The sequence below is a fragment of the Hetaerina americana genome, unplaced genomic scaffold, assembly GCF_022747635.1.
Source record: "Hetaerina americana unplaced genomic scaffold, ioHetAmer1.1.p SCAF_4, whole genome shotgun sequence".
NCBI lineage: Eukaryota > Metazoa > Arthropoda > Insecta > Odonata > Calopterygidae > Hetaerina > Hetaerina americana.
Window position 1 is genome coordinate 42,371,265 of NW_027286985.1, and position 21,660 is coordinate 42,392,924.

General features: G+C 38.4%; 1 protein-coding gene across 1 annotated transcript in view; it reads right to left on the reverse strand.

Moving 5' to 3' along the window:
* The window catches only part of LanB2 (laminin subunit gamma-1), a 332,757-nt gene that overhangs the window by 139,179 nt on the left and 171,918 nt on the right, over positions 1 to 21,660 (reverse strand). The window contains exons 4-5 of the mRNA XM_071589758.1: positions 3,752 to 3,935; positions 1,169 to 1,299 (exon numbers count right to left, since the gene is read on the reverse strand). Coding sequence (XP_071445859.1) covers positions 1,169 to 1,299; positions 3,752 to 3,935 — 315 coding nt within the window. The remainder of the gene's footprint in view (positions 1 to 1,168; positions 1,300 to 3,751; positions 3,936 to 21,660) is intronic.

Sequence of the window (21,660 nt, forward strand, 5' to 3'; positions counted from 1 at the left end):
GCATGACCTATTTTCAACTGCATTAATATGCATGTAACTTGTATCTCTACCTCCCTCCATACTGACTACTAATTCTTTACCTTAAGACGAAGATGATTCACCTCTTTATCCCCTTCAACCGACCCTTATTTGTAAGGCTGTGCAGTATTTATTTTCATTTCTAATATTCACTGTCGACATAATATCGAGGGAAAGACGATACATGGTGTTAATTTTATATCAAGTGATATCGATCATAATTTCCAATGACTATAACGTCATTATTTTGATATCGGATATATGCATCGTCGAAATTGTCATATCGACCATAATTAATTATAAAAAAATAATTGGTTCCTTATATATATATATATATATATATATATATATATATATACTCATACATATAGAAACAGATATAAGGAAAAGGGATAGGAACACATATAAAGGACGAACACAATAAAGGTGGGGAAGGCGGAATCGAACGGATCACAAGAGTAAAAATATTTCCTTGACCGGGACTTGAACACCGGATCTTTCCACTTGCCGGGCGGATGCTCTTAACCACTTGAGCTATCGAAGAAACGTAATTTACCCTGAGATATATATATATCTCAGGATATATATTATATATATATATCTTATATATATATATATATATATATATCTTATATATATATATATATATATACTGACTTTGTCGATATCAAAAATTTCGAACAGGTGTTGATACATCATAGTACATCGTACAGTCCTAAAAATGCGGATATCGGGACTTGGAAAAATTCTAATCGGCGACTAAGGGAGAGCTCCATTTTTCTTGTTAAGATTAATGATAAAACCTTACTCTTTATGTGCACGTACACAGCATATGTATATGTATAACAGTAAGGTTTTACCCAATGTGGACGTTCTACAAGGGGATGTAGGACAAAATCTATGCAGGGAATGAGCCATGGTTTTGGAGAAAGTAGCGTTGCATTTTCATTGGTACACGGAGTTTATTAATCTTCTTTTATCTGGGAATTTTAATCTTGAAATAATTTGGTAGGTAAATAATAATTCTCTCTATAATTTCAGGGCGAAATCAGGTTCACCCTTTCATTTCTACAAAAGCTTTGCCCTTCCCTTGAAGGGTGATGAGGTTTTTTAAAGATACCGTAGGGGAGTTAAAGGAGAGCGCACTCACCTGGCACCGACGGCAAAATCCGAAATGGCGTAGAAATAGGACCTGAGGACCAAAGCATCCTCGAAAACTTCATCTCCGAAGGTGTTCAACCGGTCAAGCGTAATTTTGATGTCCGTGGCTGTCACCCATTCCTGAAATGATGGTTTTCATAAAGTAATATTTTGCACAAAATAAGAGAATTAATATCAGTAAATCACAGAAAGCACATGTAAGGCATAGACATTTACGGATTAAATTCCATTCATTGATTTTTCACGTGATTGTTGGAAGAGATGCCATATTTATTTTCTGAACTGAAAAAAGCCAATAAAATGGGAGAGGAATAACGTCAAGCTTATCCATTTTGTCAATTGCTACAGGGTTATATATAATGACGTTCATAAAATAATACCAGTGATTAGTTGATTGCGAATACGGATTCTTTAAAATCGTGCACATCTTTTCATAGTTATTAATAGGATACGACATTTTCACAAAGCAAAGTAATCCCTATTTTTAATTTGCAAGCTATGTAAATAATCAAAAAAAGAGGAAGAATTTTGATACTTAGGTAGTAATATCACATAAAAATGAAGAAACAAGTGGAATTATGTATGGAGAATCAGAAAAGGCAAATTGTTTTTTCAAAGGAAACATCTGTTGATGTTCGCATTTCTACCCTTTTGAGATGCGAAGGATAGGGGCAGCAGGAAAAAGAAGTTTACAAGCGATAAAAATTCACTACAGAAGAATTATGAAAATAAACGATTTGATGGAGTATCAAATAAAAAAATTAATTCTAAGATTGGGAGGAGGGAGAGAAGTATATGGGGGTCAACTTCAAGAAGAAGAGGGAAACATAATTAGACACATTCAGAAGCACAATGGTTTACGCTAAAACCGAAGCTCTATGAAACATGATGGTCTTTCAACCTCATTATTCCCTAATGCCACGGCATTCACAAAATTGGTCGGATTCAAAGGAAACATAACCCAAGATAAAAAATAATGAGTCCACATCCCTCCAATATGCCGTGTCGTCTCTTTCTATTGTCCCGGGAATCCGCGCGGCATATTAAAAAAGATCCCTTACCCTTCGTAAGGGATGCGGAGGGGGACAAATGCCAATGTTTTAAATACAGACGTATTTTCCGGACCTCAGTTTTCTCTTCCAAACAAATCTAACGGGTCAATTGCGCTTTGAAAAATATAATATATGGCCTCTTTTAAAGTTGGCTAATGCGCCAATGGCCTTCCCATTCGCATTGAAAATTACCGTTAATCTCTAAACCCCCCCGCACTCCTTCTCAATCATTCCATACTGACAAACCTAAAAGTATACAGGGTCGCACCCAAAAGTGGTAGGACTGATTTTCTCTGGCGCGAACGGAGCGGTGGAGGGGGGTCTGCCTGGCAGGGTAAGGTGGAGGGGGCTCTTAGCAATAGACCGACACCAACCTCAGTCGCCTGCGGGCTGTCGTTGAGTGAGGACACCGTTTTTAGTGAAGCAAAGTTTTTGTCCGCGTCGAAAAACAAAATGAATCTGAATTTAGAGCAACGTTATTCCGTGAAGTTTTGTGCGAAACTCGGGAAGACGGCAACTGAGACCCTCGACATGATCAAGCAGGCTAATGGGGGACACTGCCTTAAGCCGTTCCACGGTATTAGCTGTACCTGTAGCTTCCCACAATCAATACTTTGATAACTGCTTCACCGCCACTGGATAGAAGAATCAGCAGACATCAATAATTCCAGAATCGGCAGACATAAAGAAAATGAGAAACTGAGAGTTGACACAATGGCCGTAACGGGCTTTCGTTTCTCCGAAATAAACGAATAATAATAGCAAACAATAGACAAAATTGCCTGCCTCATGACTCTCTTGTAACTCTCAGAATCACTCTCACCTTCACTACGAGAAGGTCATTCTTCCTCGTTCCAAGAAGAATGTCAAAACGTAAATATATTCGTACAAGTACGTAATCCTTTTTGATGTACTCTCTCAGGCGTTACTTGGTGGAAGTCTCTCACACTAAATGAATGTGAGGGAACTTAGCAAATTCCACCCGAATTCTAGTGAAATCTGCAAAGTTAGTCTTCCCTCATGCATGCCTCGTCTTTTTTATTCGTGTCGATGTTTTAAATGTTTTAATTATGTACTCTACATGTTATATTTATTAATTTAGTTTCTGTTAGTTGGGATAAATATGTTGCATAACAGAGGTAGTGATGGAGAACCAACACAGGATTGGGAATGAAAAATTAGTAGTACCAGAGTTACACTCTATACTATATAACAGGAATGCCACCAACGACATGAGAAAAAATATATTAAACGATAGTAAAAAGTAACTCCGATAGTAAATAAACTCCAATAATTAAGTAACTACATAGTGTTTATTTCGGCAAATTCTTCACCCTACCCCCGGAACGGGGCAAGAATGAAGATTAACCAGACGGATCGAGATAGATTCCTTGAACCACATGAAGTATTAGCTATTTAATGTTCAACAAAGCAAAGGATACAGTTAAGAAGTAAGCCTATGGGTGTTTCGCCTTAAGATTCCTCGGAGCTTAGGCATCCACAGCGGAGGGCGGGCTCACCTGTAACTCGGGACTGGTGTCAAAGTTGTAGGCGGAGGGCCGCCCCTCGAGCGTGGAGAAGGCCACGTTTCCTCCGGTTAGCGGGGAGATGTCAGAGTACTCCGAGGTGCACAGCGCCCTCGTCTCTTCCCCTCGACGAGCGTAGTTCGTGTCCGGGAGACCGTAAGTATCCCGACAGGTCGCACTGGAAAGAGCGGAAAAATACAAAGATTCGATGAGTACGAGTGAATATGCCAATCGATTTAAAATTTCGCGATTCACCAATGCTGAGGGAATGAAACATGATTCCTTCGCATCAGATGTAAAGCTTCAAAAGTGTCCACTCCTCCGCTTTAAATTTTGTCAGGGTGTGAGTGGGTACTCTCAATGAGCCTTAAATATTCTATAAATGTAACATCCGTGCGTGAAAGTTATGTCTGGATACGTGAAAGTTTTGATCTACACTGTGAAAGTGAACTTATTACTTTTCAGAGAAAAAGGGGATCTATCCATCTCCGACCATTCATTCCATAGATTCCTGTAAGTAAACCATATCTGCATCATGTAGCTTCATAGCCAAATATGCTACAATGTAATGTAAATAGTTGGGTCACTGTTCAATAATTTGACATTTAAATGTAAATTAACACCGTGATACCATTGCGTAATTATCTGATTTATTAGCTTAAGGGTTATAGATAATAATCCCCTCCACCTACACCCACTAAATAATATAAATATGAAACGGTTCGCCGAAAAAACTCACACTCCGACCAAGTTTGCAACAGCGGAAAAGAAACTTCGGTGGAACTTCCATCGTCTCCCGGAGGATTGTGAAATCAATCTTTCTACGAGTTTACATGTATGAGTGGATACATTACCAAGAGGATTGCGTCAATGATTCCGTATTTATTTACTTAAGAGAATAAACAGCATAAAATTCTAAAGACAAAATTTAAAGACTTCAAACAGAGGAAGTCCCAGCCGGCTCAATATCTTTCTTGCCATCTCCAAAGTCACTGAAAAAATCCACAGACAACTTCTCTGAAAGGACAATATTGATTTTAAATCACCTGAAACTAGTTCATGGGATATTTTTAATCATGGATGATGAAGAAAAAAAGCAATAAATAGGATAAATATTTTTCTGACAAATATTATTCATGATAATTATCCCTATTGGAAACCTGAGTTCCGTTGCATCCGGGCCGATTGATGAAGTCAGAAAATAGTCAGGCATTTAGTATGGAGGACAAATAGGCCCGACAAGTTACCAGTACGACAAACGATAATGAATCAAGTTGAGAATCGGGGAGTGAGAGACAAATTGGTATGAGTAGAGGCGAATAGTCTATGGCTGCGAGAGACCTCCGACGCCGCCGACCGGGATTGCGGGAAACGTCCCCACGGCTGCCGTCAGCATCGGCGCGGCCCCCCGTGAAGGCATGTCGGTAAAGGCGAGAAGGATGAGAGCAGCGGCGGCGGAAGGGACGACGGGTGGAGGGGGTGCCCAATCGCTCGCCTAGTCACGTCGATTGGCATCGTGCCACCGTTTTTCACGGCCCGTCCCCCTCTCGATTGCGTGACTCTTTCCCTCACCCCCTAATCTCGGCGCATCCCTATCCCGCCCCCTTCCGCCCCGTGAATCACGCTCTCTTCCCCCCCTCTCCTCCCTCACTACCCCCACCGGTAGAGGTTTGCTTGCAGTTGTTTGACATCGCCACCGTCTCTTCCTCCCGCCGCCACACGGGAACTGATTTTGTATATATATACACCCGCCGCCATCGCGTGTCTGTTTCCCCGCCAAAGTCGCCACCGCGTGCACTTGGGTGAATCCGGTTTCTCTACAACCCGAGAAAGTCAAAAGAAAAGCCGAAAATTCGAAAGTTACTCTCGCGGAAAGAATAAAGTGACTCGCGCGGTGTTACGCCCAGAGGAAAACTTAACATTTACGGAATATTTAATCTGTGAGTTAGCATTTAAATCAGCACATTTTATTGAAACTACGACACGAATACGCTAAGTTAAACAGCCAATCAAGCAATAGGTTCAAGAAGGTAGGAATCCCAGCTCCTTCCTGCAATCGGTGGCAATACTTTTCTACCTTGATTTCGATAAAGCTTATGCCTCAGTACATTATATGAATTCATGTACCTCTTCCTCCGCACGATTTGCTTTGCCATCCTCCAACAACTTCTTCCAACGAATCATTTCAACATCCCCATGATCTCTTCCCTTCGTACCCGCTTTCCCAACGTTCGATTTTACAAAACAGCCTTTGAAGTTTTTCTCATCTAACATTAGTATTTGAAGTCCTTCGCTCTTTTGTGTGTAATTATTATTAGACTGTAATTTTATAACTATTGTGGTTCGGTTGCTAATAACTGGCCTCCCGCCCGTGGGACCGGGTTTGAATCCCGGCGGGGGAAGGATTTTTTAGAGGTTTACCGATCATTACTAGGGTGCCATATGGAGGGCAATTCATGCTTACACCGTACGTCGGATGGCACGTTACATAGTATGAACTCTAGGTGAAACTCATACAGATTTAGCTAATACCGACATCGGGTTTCTCTCCGCTCTTTGCCCATGAACAGTGACCTTACCTATGCCACATTATTCACCTATCCCTAATGGCGCAAATTACTTCAACTGTCGGTTGCCTTCCCTAATAACAACAACTCTCTCCATCCACCTTAATTCCTTCACCTTATTCATCGCCAATATCTCAGTAGCCATCAAATACGCTAAATCTAATCCTCTTTTCTCAAAGACTTACCGAAGTTCCTGAATAATTTCGTGCTCATATTAAAGTTAACTCGCAACAATGGAATTGATAATTTGATGAAGCAATATTTCATACTATCAAATCCTCCTCCATTACCCCATCGAATATTATTAACTACCCTATTCCGAGTCATTTTCCAAAAACCTATACGTATAATCTGAACGTATAAGAAATTAACAATTTTACCGTTTTAGATGGAAGAAAAAAACGCCTGTGTTCTCTATGCCGTGGCGATTCCTAAATATAATGGCTTTTCCACAAAACGGGGAAGTTCTCGTGAAGGCTTTTGTTTATTCAGACTTTTAAAATACGTGCAGGATTTCATAAAACATCGCTTCGATATTAACATGAGTACAAATACAAAAAGACGGACGAAGTTTTCGACTCGCATATGGTGCATTTAGAAAAATAAGACGACAATCCTTAAAAGATGTAATGTACTCATAAGAGTTCAAATGACCAGTAGCACTCTTTTCAAAACAAAAACTACATTTCGTGACTGCTTTGAAAGTTCGCAGCGCATCGGCGCTCGCAAGTCATTTGGCCGTCGCATCTTCCACTTTAAGCTGGGTGTAACGAGCGGGTTGCCGGTAAGCGAGGGGCAAAAACACGACGGGTCGCATATGTTCAAGGAGGATATACGTAATATCTTCCGTGAAAACCATCGACGTACCATGTTTCTTGTAACTTCCCAGGATGGCGAAAATGAAGCACACATTTAAATCTATATATACGATTTCTACCTACATTCAAGATTTAAGTTGGAGGCAGGACTTAAAAATATTCAATGATTAATATCCTCTTAATACTTAAAATTTTAAACACGAAATTTTTTTCATAAGTAGACAAATAATATTTTTAGTTCTTAGGTCATTCTTTGGTAGATTTAATGTAAACCTTTTAAATACATCGAATTCAATTGATGGTTTCCGGCGTCATTTTATGGGATCGATTCATATTGGAAATGAAAAAATAGTAACTTAGTAATTTCACAGAAAATGTATTACGATACGACCCGGGTTTCGACGTTCAACGTCATCTTCAGGTGACCTGAAGATGCTAAATTTTTTGTGAAATCAAAAAGTTACTATTTTTTCATTTCCAATTGAATTTAATATTGAGAGATATTTAAAAAATTAAAAAAATTATTTTGCATAGAATCCAAAAGAGATAGTCATTCAAAAATCGTAAATCAGGACAATACTTTTTATCTGTTGGTTTATTATTTAATGTAAGCAATTAAAAAATTAATAAGATATAGGAACATGGTTTATTTTTAAATGAATCAATTATTTAAAAGTATATTTATACCAGCTTACGTTCAAAGGGTGAAATCGTAGAAATACTTCAACAAGAGTTTTATTCATTGCTAAATGTAACCCAATAAGTAAAATTAATATATAGAGCTAATAACACTCAATATCTAAGGCGATTGCAAAAATCGACATGAAAAATTACTAAGTATTTATTAATACTCAGGATCAAGATACTTAGTAATCATCAGATGATCATAATCGTGGCTACAACCTATTTGAATTTGAATAATGGCCGACGAAGAAGAATAAAGCCAATGCAGTTTGGACATGATTGGAGAAATGAAGGAATCTTTTGCCATTTTCACACATTTATGTCAACAAGCAGACGCAAGTTTATCTCTATACTCGTAAAAGATCCACAGAAAGTCTCCCAAAATCGTTAAAGTTGTTAATAATGACGCTGGAACCCCATTCCGCGTTTAACTTTTACAGGATTAAAGAAATTACACACACACGAATATATAGTTCCGTATATATTCATTTATTTGGAAATTTGATAGTGGTACTACATGGGTGTATCGTTTTTAAGTAATTATTACCTAACCATTACTATAGAAGTAACCTAAATGCGTGTCTTAATAAAATTTATTCTGCATATTAATTAATCCTCATGTACAAAATTGTAAATTGTATCTATTAATGTTGTGTAATGTATTAATGTATTTTAAATAATATCTATTAATGTCCCTCCCCGGACTACAACCTTGACGTGGTGGAAGGGTTTGTGCGTTCCGATGACCCCAAGAGCTGTGCTGGCGGGAGTAATAAAAATTGCTCCTGGTAGGGTCACCCATGGCAGATAGGTCGAAGGTTAGGAGCCAGACGAAAGGTAGTCCACGCAGCGTCTGTTCCTCAGTGAGGCGGCTGCAAAGGCATCTGACCCCGGTGGGGCGGCCAATAAGTGATGGTGTCACGTTAAAAACACTATTGAGGAAGGCAACGGGAAACCACCTCAATTATCATTCCCAAGAACAATATGATGGACAATAGAGATATTTTGAGTCCTGGCAACCACGAGGCTCGGCCCAATCGGCCGTGTCCCGTGCCCGGCAGCGGGGGAGGCAAGGCTTCCGCGGTCGTCATCCCACGAAACCCTTGCAAGGGAAAACCAGCAGCAGAAGGACAGAACACGCAGGAGAAGAGGACCAAATTAGTTAGAATAGGAACGTGGAATGTTGGGACAATGATGAGGATAGGTAAGCTGAAAAATATGAAGCGAGAGATGGAAAGGGGAAAAATAGATATTTAGGTCTATGCGAGGTGAGATGGAAAGATAGCGGGGATTACTGGAGTGATAAGTATAGAATAATATACAGCGGCGGGGACGAGAGCCAACGAGGGGTTGCCATAGTATTAAATGAAGAGGTAGGAAGAAGCGTAGTCAACATAGAGCAGGTAACGGATAGAATACTACTAGTAGAGATAATAGCAGAACCGACGAACTTAGTTATTATTCAGGTATACATGCCATCGAGCAACCATAAGGAAGAAGAGGTCGATAGGATATACGACCAGTTAGAGGAGGTAATCGCGTGTGTTCCTGCAGGGAAACATTTGATAGTGATGGGGGATTGGAATGCGACGGTAGGCGAAGGAAGAGATGGTGACGAGGTCGGGGACTACGGTTTAGGCACGAGGAATGACCGCGGGGAGAAAGCAGTTGAGTTCTGCAGGAGACAGGGGCTAGTCATCACCAACACTTGGTTTAGACACCACAAAAGACGCAAGTATACATGGAAAATGCCAGGTGACTCAGAAAGGTATCAGCTAGATTATATCCTGGTTAGACACAGGTTTAGGCACAGTGTTATAAATTCGCACAGCTTCCCGGGTGCGGATGCGGACTCTGACCACAATTTAGTTGTTATGAAATGTAGAGTCCGTTTCAAAAAGATAAGGCAGGGGCGGCGAGTTAGAAAATGCAATGTAGAAGCATTAAATGGTTTGAAAAGGAAGGAATACAAACAGGTGGTAGAGGAAATCATGGAGGATGGTAAAGAGATAAGTACTATCGAAGAAAAATGGGAAATGATCAAGAAAGGGTTGTCTAAAGCCGCAAAAGACACTATTGGAACCGTTAACGCTAAAAGGACTAGGAAACCATGGATCATGGATGAGATGATTACAAAGATGGATGAACGGCGAAAATGGAAGAATGTAAATACAGAGTTAGGAAAAATGAAGTACAAAGAATTGAACAATAAATTGAGGCGGGCAACACATAAAGCAAAAGAAGCCAGGTGGAAGACGCAGTGCGAGGATATGGAGAGTCTCCAGCGGAAGGGTGAAATCGGTGCGCTGTACAGCAAAGTTAAATCGTTATCGGGAAGTAAGAAAGGAAGAGCTAAGCTAACAGTTAGAGATAAGGCGGGTAAGGTAATAGTTGACGCAGGAAAGATCCAAGAGAGATGGAAGGAGTATATAGAAAAACTGTATAGTAAAGAACTCAGACCAACAAAGTTAGACATTGAAAAAGAAAATGACGTAGAGGAAGATAGCTTAGGTCCAGGCATACTAGACAATGAGATACAAAGGGCATTAAGGGAGATGAAATTAAATAAGGCCGTGGGGGTAGATAACATTCCCGCGGAACTTTTAAAATGCTTAGGAAAATGTGGGAGGAAGAGGCTATATGGGCTGATCCGTAGTATTTATGAGGAGGGAATCTGGCCGGAAGACTTTGTGAGATCAGTTTTAGTTCCTATTCCGAAAAAGGTAAAGGCCACGTCATGTGAGGACTATAGGACAATTAGTTTGATATCCCACGCACCTAAAGTTGTTCTCAGGATCATAAACAAAAGGATAGAGAGTAGGGCAAATGATTACTTAGGGGATGATCAGTTTGGGTTTAGGAAGGGGAGAGGTACGCGTGATGCCATTGCAGTAATGAGATTATTAATTTAGAGGAATATAGAACACAACCAGGAGGTATTTGCCCTTTTCGTAGATTTCGAAAAAGCGTTTGATAGATAATTGGGGAAAACTAATGAGTATATTGCAGAAAATAGGAATAGATTGGAGGGAAAGGAGGCTAATCCGTAACCTGTACATGTCTCAGACTGCTCAGGTGCGGGTGGGAAACGGGGAGTCAGGATGGGCAGTGTTAGGAAGGGGTGTAAGGTAGGGTTGCCCATTATCACCGTTGCTGTTCAACCTGTATGCAGGGGAAATGATCAAAGAGGCATGGGAAGAACTCGAGGTAGGAATGAAAGTGGGCGGGGAATTCGTAAAATCAGTTAGGTTTGCTGATGACCAAGCTTTAGTTTGTCAGTCAGCCAAGGGGCTGCAAGCTTTGCTGAGTGAATTGGAAATTCAGTGCGACAGCTATGGGATGAGAATCAATATTAATAAAACAAAGGTTATGCGATTTTCTAGAAATAAAAAGGCTAAGCTTAACATTAAGGTAGGAGGGCAAAAACTAGAGCAGGTAGAACAGTTTACGTATCTCGGTAGTGTTTTGGACCAACGCGGTCAAAGTAGTAGGGACGTAAGGCGAAGAATTGCGCTAGGCAAAGAGGCTTTCACAAGAAGGAGGGAGTTAATGACGGGGACGTTGAGTAAGGATGTTAAGAAAAGACTCGTAAAAACTTTAATTTGGAGCGTAGCTATGTACGGCGCGGAAACGTGGTCATTGAAGCAGGAGGATAGACGTAGACTGGAGGCTTTTGAAATGTGGGTGTGGAGAAGAATGGAGAAGGTGAAATGGACAGAGAAGAAAACAAATGAGGAAGTACTTGGTATGGTGGGCGAAGAGAGTGGTTTATTGGGAGCAATCCTATGGAGGCAGGAAAAGTGGCTAAAGGGGATAACGACCGGCAGCGGGATGTTGAAGACTGTAATTGAGGGGAGAATGTTAGGCAAACGAGGAAAGGGAAGGAACAGGATAGGGATGTTGGACGGGATGAAGGGAGGAAGAAAGTACTCAGAGATGAAGAGGGACCTGATATAGAGTAGGATGATGAATTTTTTTTTGTTAGGAATAATAAAATGTTTGTTTGGTAGTTGTGTCCATCCAAAAACCTACCTTAACCGGTAGATTACCTTAAAAAAATCTATTAATGTTGATTTGTTTTATTAGAGGAGGTCGTATATTGAAGTAACTCGCAGCATGGAGAAGATAATAGGGTCGCAGTGAGATTATGTTCCTTCATTTAAAAGGTTTCAGGGCACTGGTACAGTTGTGAAGTGGAAAAAGAATTTTCAAACTAGCCAATTGCCTCTCACAGACTATCCATGAAGTTGAGACCATCATTTATTGAAGATACTGCCACAGAGAAGAAAGTGGAGGACTTCATCCTATTAAACCGAGGAGCAACCATCCAATGATCATGAATGAAAGTGATCTTATTTATGGCCTTCCGTGGAAAATTATTCACTAAGAACTACACATGTCAAAGGTGTCAGCACACTGGGTTCCACGACTACAGACTCTTTTTCAGAAAAAAACACGGCGCGAACTGCAGTCACGACCACTGCGCGACTGGCAATCAAAATTGGGCAGATGTGACAAATTTCAAAAGCGCGATGTGGCTTTTGAAATTTGTCACATCTGCCCTACTCTCCCGATCTCTCCCCAAGCGTCTTTTTATTTTCCAAGAACTCAAAAAACCATTGTACGGTCGGACATTTGGGAACACAAATAACGTCATTCAAGAGGTGGAACAATAGTTTTCGATACAATATAGTATCCTGAGTTCTCCAATGACGGTCTTCGAAAGGCCAAGAAATACTGGGAGAAATGTAAAACTCTAGATGGTGACTATGTAGAGAAGTTTTAAGAAAAATAAAAATTTATTTTATAACTCGGTTACTTTATAAATTTTTAGATATCCCCTCGTACTTCCGTCTTGTCAGTTAACTCCTTTGTATCTATTCCATCCGAAGATATTATTAGGAATAAGACATTTTATGCCTTTAGACAAATATTTTTATTTTCAATGATGGGCAATATATGGTTTCCAAAATTTAAGACTAGCAAGGATAGTAGCGCAAGGTTTACTATCAGAATTTTCTCATAAAAATGTTAAGAAATTTCTTTCATTCGAATTACACCGAATTATGTTTGTAGCATGTTACTTGTTTTTAAAAGCTGCGCGAATTGAGAACCAACTTCAGTGCCGTTCCAGGTTTAGATAAGGGTGTTGGTTAAGCCATTTCCTTCAGTATATCTCTTATGCGTGTAAGTTAAAGGGAAGAATTAAATACTTAGGCGTTAAAATAAATACAGTCGACATGACCCTCAAACTTACGCGTTACTCTTTAAGACGGATTTGTTACATTAAAAACGTGGTTAAACGCATCCACACCCGCGACATCCCCAAAGCAGCGGGGTTTATCTCTTGGTGTGTCTATGTGCTTCGTCTACCGTTGTTCCTGATCACTCAGACAGCGCAACGCGACACCACATGGTTGTCCCGTCTATGGGATGAAGGAGTTTGGCACCAGCCACGAGATTTTATTAATTACAGATATATTCTTGATGTATATAGTGATGCCACACCGTGGCAGGTAGCTTGGACTATACCAATGTTAAAATCCACGGAAATTTGGGCACTGGAACAAGAAACCCCAATAGTGGAAGCCGAAGCACTGGCCGCAATCATGGCGGCGCACCATGCCGTAAGTGTGGCAGAGCCAGATACGGCCATTAATGTTTTTGTGGATAATATGGCTGTTGCTCATAGCTTCTCCCGTGGCCGGGGAGCGGTGTTTTCCAACCAAATTGTAATAACTCTGTATGTACAACTAATAAAGGAACTGTCACGGAATGTGACCTGGAGGTATGTCCCTTCCGAACTAAATCCGGCCGACCGTCCTTCTCGGACCGTCCTACCTCCCTATGCCCGCTCGGCCTCGGATTCGGGGTTCGGGTGGATATATAGGTGGGACGACGCCTGAGTGGGTCAGTCGATCGAGATTTGTATAACGGAAGGGAGGTGCCTCCGGATCTCTCACAATTACGCAATTTACATTATCACGAGGAACCTTGCTCAAGATTTTTATCGAATATTCAGAGAGATTTAAGAGTATCTACGTATTTATCTTAAGTAGTATGCATGCTGATTTAAAATCAAATAAATGTTTGCACTTAAAGCATAATTATAAATTTCAATTAAAAATCAAACCAGCAAAGAATTTTCTTTTCAAAAAATTTCTCATAGTGACTTAAATGATGCATCTTACATAAAAAAACTCAACCACGAAGTAGCTTCCTCAAAATTGACTTTCTGGAGAGCACTTTTCTTGAGTACTCTAATGTTTAACAATTACACATCAGGTTAATCAGAGAATCCTAAAAATTTAAACGACAGATGAACTCGCAATTTGGAGATTAGCTGGAGGACACGATTTTCTTTGATGAAATACTGCTATGGTCACCTTGAATTATATTATCATTATTAGAAGTAAAGAATGTTTTTCATAAACTCTGGCTCTACACAACACTGTGCTCCTAGAGCCCGATTGAAGTGGCGCACAACATTCTAGCTTTCATACTGCATATAAAAATAACATATTTTTTAGCACTGCTTTCTACCTCCGTTAATTCCACCCAAAAATGCCTAATCATTCCTTCTATCAACTTCAATTTCCCAATATTCTCCACTCTATTCCCGTTTTCAGCATCTTCTTGCCTCTCAGCATCTTCTGTGTCCACTTTTCTGCCTTCTCCAAATTTCTCCTCCTTCCCCTAACTTCTTCTTAGCTTCTCTATGCCCCTACCATGCCCAGAGCTTTTTCATTTATTTATATTTTAATTGTTCCATATTCCCCTCCATTACATCAGAAGAGTCTCGAGTTCACACTTATCCTTTTGCACAAACGATATACGTAACTGCTCCCCATATTAAATTTTTCCCTAGGATTTTCCTAAAGGATCTCGCCAACAAGTACTCCCTCAATGAAAACGTTTCCTTTCTAATTTTTCTTTAATGTATTCTTAATTAATTATATAGCTTTATGTAAAATTATGTAACCCTACACATTCCAAATATTATTATTAATTTTTATTAATTTTATTCACCATTTTTGCATACAAGCATAAGTGGAGATCACTGATTAGTCATCATAATAGATGATAATGAATTATATTCAATATCATTTTACTCATTAGTCGGAAATGAATAAGAGTTGTTTTTTTAAATTTAAGATGCAAAAATATACAATCTTTCCAAAATAGATGTATTTGAGCATTCAAAAATAGAAAAATGAATTTACTCATTTATAAATCGAAATAGTGACCACATTTAACATTTAGCAAAATGCAAAGCTAAATTTATAACTTATAATCATAGGTCCTCTACTTTGTACTCTTTGTGTCCTTGTTATCAAATATCAAACATGCGTTTATTTACGCGAACCATTATTTGCATGAACGCATTTAAAGTGTAATTTAAGAGATACTCATCATTCGTAGAGTTTGTTGCATGATAATAAAATGAGCAACGCGTCGGTTGCATTCAAACTGAATATTAAAAAGCACAAGCACATTTTTAAGTTGACGCGAAAATGATTTAGAATTGGAAAAGGAAAATTCGAACTTTCCTCGTGAAAGTTTAGGCCAACGTAGCAGCTGGCGTCTGCAGGTCAAGGCTCATTTCTCTACGTCTTCGGTAAAACTTCTGTCATATCACATGCGTTCTGATCGGTTGAACGGTTTTTTATTGACGAGCATCCCATTTTAACTTCTTGGAAGAGCGTAACTGTCTTTTCCATTTAATTTGTTTGGCGGTTCCTTGGATTTTCGATCGATACATAGCAGCTCTTTAGACTTGAAGACATCGACAAAACGGTTGTCTCATAATGTACATCTATGCGGATGCGTACCTAATCTTTTACCTGACGCTCTTTCATTTGTAGATGTTCATCATGGAGGAACTTTGCTTTAGTTCACACGAATGTTAAAGCAACGAGTTTTTGTGCTACATATAAGTTTAGCATTTTATTAAAAATGCATCGGTGTTTTGAAATAAATCAAATTTTAGGCTACCTTGGGTAAGATAATTGGCAAATCCGATTCCAACTGACAGAACACCAAGTGGTGTGGTGAGGGAAAGGTAGGGGGTGGGGGCGGGAAGAGATGAAAGGAACAACCCTGCCTGAAGGGATCGTCAAACTGCCTTTCAACTAGAGTGAGGACTTCCATGGAGTGATACTGAATAAGGTCTCTCAGGATTTCTTGCATGTAGGTCTTCGTTAGGCAGTTAAGTAAGCATTCAAGCAGGTCTCTTCAAATCAGAAGTCATCTCGATGCATTTTTGGCGAGCGCGTGCTCAAAGGGGAGAGAAAACCGACGAATCAGAGACATGCTGCTTAGCAAAGAATTCATTTCCATGAACACTTACTATGATTACTCATATTTATGTAATATAATTCTATGCAGACAGAAGAATTAGGAATGAATAAATATATCCTTTGAAATCTAAATCGATCAATTCAAAGGCCTACATAAAGCGACCTAGGAGGCCACAATATCAATTTGTTGTAAAAACAAAGTGCAGGTACAAAACAAGGACAAAATTATCATAAATATATTATAACATTTAAAAATGTCATTTCAAGAAAAATAACATACCATGCGCGTTTTAGCGTACGCATATTTTTATCCAATCTTAGGGAACGAACCCGTGTTAGCCTTTTGTCTATAGCCTTAGATTTAGTCCTTCTAGTTTAACTGTAGTACTTCGACTAAGCTTACTTTAAGCTTCTCCTTCAAACCTCTCTTACACTTACAGTGAATTGATTTATTCGCTGTTAATTGCCTCGTGTCTATTAGACATCAATCACCACTGAAGATGTGAGCACCCGTTTCAACGGTGTAGTGCTTAGTTGTGGGCCGCAAGACCCCGTAATAATTTCCTCTAGGTTCAAGAACCCGAGATCCCTTTTGACCTGAAGAAACCAGACGGGATCCCTATACAACTGTTGACAGAACAGATAGAAAAGTGTAGAGGAAAATCCGAAAGACCTTGTTTGTCCTCTTCCAACAACTCTCCCAATCTTCAACCTCATAAAAGGTAACAATTTCAGAGCGTAAAAATCATTCGCCTTGACTGGGACCTCCCGCAGTTTCTTTGGAATTTCTCATAAAAGGTCATTGAGATCCATTAATGTCTCACTTATGAAGTATCTGATTAATGGATTTTTTTTTCAATTTGGCCATTTTTTTATTAAGTTATCAAATGGAAATCCATAATTAAAGATGTGAAATTGTGAAATAGATTTCTAAAAATGGTATGAGAATGCAGAGTGGCGTTCTTTTACAGTCAATGAATAAGTGCTGTAGGATGCACATACCCAGAGATGAATCTACTTCCGCGAAATATCCTGCAAGATGGCCTTTTGGCGAAGATAATAGAAACACCAGCCCCTTTATGTATAAATATGAACTCATATATAAATATATTTTTACACATGCAAAAACATACGATAAAGTTATATGCGTACATGTCTATCTACATCATGAAATAATGGGGCAATGGAGCAAAGCTTTAATTTTAATTTTTGAATTTAAAATAGGGGCTAAGTAAGAGTGGTGACAAACAGAAGATTATTGCACTTCAAAAACTGGACCCCATCAGATGGATTAAAATTGATGCCCTCCTAAGAACATGGTTACGTGTGCCACGCCATACAAGTAGTCTGAGAAATTCACGACCTTTCAGATACCAGGGGGCAGAGTGATCTTCACCTTAGTTAAAAGGCTTAAGGGGTTGCCTAGAGATGTCAAATATATGTCATGTTGATAATATTACCTCTAATTTGTAACGCAAATGAAGCTATCTAATGAATACGATAACATAGGACTTTAACTTGCTAATTTTCATTCTAGAAATTGACTTAGAAAATCCAAGATTTTATGCATGCTCTTACAGCTGTGGAGAAATACCACCGGAAGAATTGTGGTTCGATGGCTCAGAAATAAATGCTGTCTCTATGAACGAATGCAATTATACGATAACTTATATAAATTTTGCAATAGTGTGAACGGAACAGAACCTTTGCTTAAAGTATTTTAATTAATTTTTGGGGATGAAAAATTAAAATATAATAGTTTAAAAAACTTGGGAATTAAGTGCTATTTCAAAATAAGTTGTAGAACACGAATAAAAAATTAATTAGAGCCTCATATTCTCAAAATATTTTTGCACGAAATGGGGATGAATGGATATCATATAACATAGCTGTAGCGTATGGCTTACCAGCGAGTTTTATCACTAAATATATTGTGTGGCGTTCTGAATTTCTTCGTTTTATGTCAATGGCTTCTTGTTGCCTTTGTGCTGTAGTAAATGTGTCAGACAATTAAAACAATGAAAATTTTATTTTAGCCCGTAATCCTTCCCCTCGAACGAATGAATTTTAAGTGACGGGCAATTTTCGAAAAAAAAGGAAAACTCTTTTAACTCTTTCAAAATAATTGCCAAAGCTTCCTCCCTCTGAAAACACCGTCTAGACAAGGCGATTCAAGTCACGCATAAATCTTCAGACCCTTGACATCAAGGTCATTCACAATCACCGGGTGTTTGTTACTTAAACGCGGGTTTGATCTCTGCTGACGGCCGTTTCTCCTTGCAAAATTAAGATTTAGATGAAAGTTGATCCTGGATAGCAATTAAGCGAAAAGGTGAGGATCGCTTGATGATGAAATCATCGCTTGAAACAACAACAGCAAAAGAAATCAAGATTTGAAGTGCAAATGAGTTGAGGCTGCTGAATTTTACGTTCTTCAACTCTTTTATGCCAACAAAATAGATATGCAAAGGCCAATCCATAATTTTATCATTAAAAAAATAATTAATGGTAAAAAATTATACATATGTAAAGTCTAATCCATGTCTTAATCAACAAAAATTAAAAAATCTCAAGATGGTACCATAATTCCAAATGGCACATTTTGCATTCATAAACTGAAAGCTCTGAAAGATATGAATTTTCCCACTTGAGGTCTACTATTTTGATTTAAGATTTAGATGTATCCCACAAAAAAACGCATCAATTTATTATTTGAAAATTCTTAGTCACAATTTTTATCCCGCGTTTAGATAGAAGGAAAGAACTTATAGCACCTGATCGGTGCGGAAAGATATCCTCTTTTATGAAGTGGAAATAGAATGCTATTAAATTTACAATATATGATACAATTCTTTTCTTTTAATTCTTTCGGGTTATTAAATAACATAGGCTGCAGGGTGATTTATTTTCACGGCAAATTAAAACTATTCAATTGCATAATCATGGTCCAAGTACTCCATGGTTTTTTCCGCGGTGAAAGAAAAAAAGTATTACTTCGATTTACCAAATTAGAGGAGAAATTATCGTGAATAAATTAAAATTCTCTTGCCTAATTTAAAAAAAATGTGGCTGGAAAATGCGAGACTAGAGAATTAATCTCTACAAGAGTTTCAATTTTGTCTACTATCATATACACTGGACGTAACTATCCTTGCCATCGAAGTATAGAGGTCGCTCATCACGGAAAATCCCTCATATGGTTATGATAATTGCATTAGTTCATCGTACGTCCAAAAATACATATTGGCCAAGATGAAAGTAACACGAGATGAGCAATACGCTGGATTGAAAATTCACTTTTGCCTTAATGCATAGACAGAAGGCTCGTGAAGGGCCTGCTCTCTCCGATAGCACAACTAGAAGATGGTTTTAAATGTTTATAGAGGGGAGAAAATCCATTTTAAAGGAAGGTCAAAAACATCACGGAACTCCATTTATAGCTCTTCCGGAAGTAACAGTTAGCTGTTACAATTATCACAGAAGATGTTCGCAAAACGTTAAGGGCACTCTCAGATTTATAGAAAATTTCATTGAGTACCACATAACACGTTGTTAACAGAATAATTGGTCATGAGACGTGTTAGCGGGCGGTTAGGTCCGTGAATTAAGCCGCAAAATTGTGATTATCACGCAAAAATCTGTGTGAAGTGTCTTATTCATCCCCCTATTAACCAGAACTAGCCCCTATCATCATCATCCTCTTCCTTAGAGTAAATAATCACTTTCATGGATCAGGTTTTTACCATCAGAAGCAGACGAAGGATAACTGAACATTATTTAATTGGCAACGGCTACCGCTGACGCAATGCCGCAGTTAATCAATATAATTTATACCAAACGTACTGTACACATTTGGATGACAACAGCATTAAATTAAAATTCGTACAATAAATTCTTAGGACTTTTACGATGCCGCTCCATATCAAGTTTTTAACAATGTAGGTATAATTATTAGTAACAGTTCTGACGTTCCTTATCATAAATGTGTAACTATTCACTCTTTGGTATTGCTATAAATTCATTTGATTTAAAATCAAATGCAATTGAGAAATAATTTCTAGTTGAAGTTCTACAGGAAAAAAGGCAGCTAGACGTGAACTTAATTTTTATAAATGGCAATACTTTTAACTGCCTACTTTGAGGTTGAATTCAACCAATATCAACAGCGTATAACAAATTTTTCGAAGTCTCGGTTCTCTCCTTTTATTTTACTTCATTCAACGTCATTAGTACAGTGTATAGTTTCCATTCTATGACGTATAGGATATTAACAGAAAAGTTTCAGTAAAAAATAATGGAAATAATAATCGGTGCAATCTGTAGGCCAATCTTGATATTCGCAATTGCTCCGCCTTTGAATCGGTTTACCGAAGTGAACCCCTGAACATCAGTATGAATAAAGAAAAATATACGTCTAGTATTGCTTAGTTGAAGGATGACGTTCATATCCAGCATGCTCTAGTTTTGGAATCATAGGATGAAATAGGTCATAAATATTAAATAGCAAAATCAGGAATTATGGGATGAACGGAAAATAGTTAGGCACATTATAAAATGTGAAAAGCTACAATATTTATGTATAGGAATTTTGGTTTAAATAAAAGTAAGTTCTCTGTAAAATAATGGATAAATTACTTACGATTACTCAAGACAATTTTTAAATATTAGAGGATACATTTCACAAATAATACTGTTTCTCCTGTGGAATTGATTTAAATGGACATTATTAATTAAAATAATAGATAATTCACGATTTTAAAAAATTTCATGAATTGAGACTATAAATATTATAACACCTATCGTCAAAAGATGGTCCCTAAACTGACTGGTAAAAATTAGTATACGAAGAGCCCGCCTCTACCAGCCTCGTGGTGAGCGACTTACTTAGTTTTTAAAATGGCCACCACGACGCTACTACCCACGCCACGCTGCGCTCTTTCTGCGGATTACAGCTAAACTAAACGGAGCCCGAAGGATGCGTCCTGAGGGAACGCGGTGAGTATTCGAAAAATTTCAGGAAAATTCAATAAAAATTTTTACAATTACTTCGAAAATATCAGAAATATTAATATTTTATGGAATTGAGTGAAGAAATATCTGTTTTTAAACGTCAATCGAATGCAAAAGGCAAATAAATCCAGTGTAAAAATTTCATGTTAATGCACAATTCCAGATACCCACATTGAAACGTCGCTAATGTTATGTTAACGTTGTTTTGTCAATAATGAACAACAAGGATTAGAGGAGGAGAACGCAATTTTTGCGATTAGAATCGCTGCATCTACGTATAACAGCGAGAATAAATATTGAAATAATAACTTTGATCGGGACTTGGGGCAACAAAGATATAACACGAGACGAATCTCTCTTACGTCGATGAATTGCCATCCACAAGGAGAGTGCTTTCTAAAATTACTGACCTAATGCGTCATTAGTATTCCAGCCAACACAATCTCTGGACCAATCGTGATAACAAAAACTCCTTCTTTGTTTCACGAGTAACCGTTCTTTTTGTAGCTAAACAAAAAACTGGA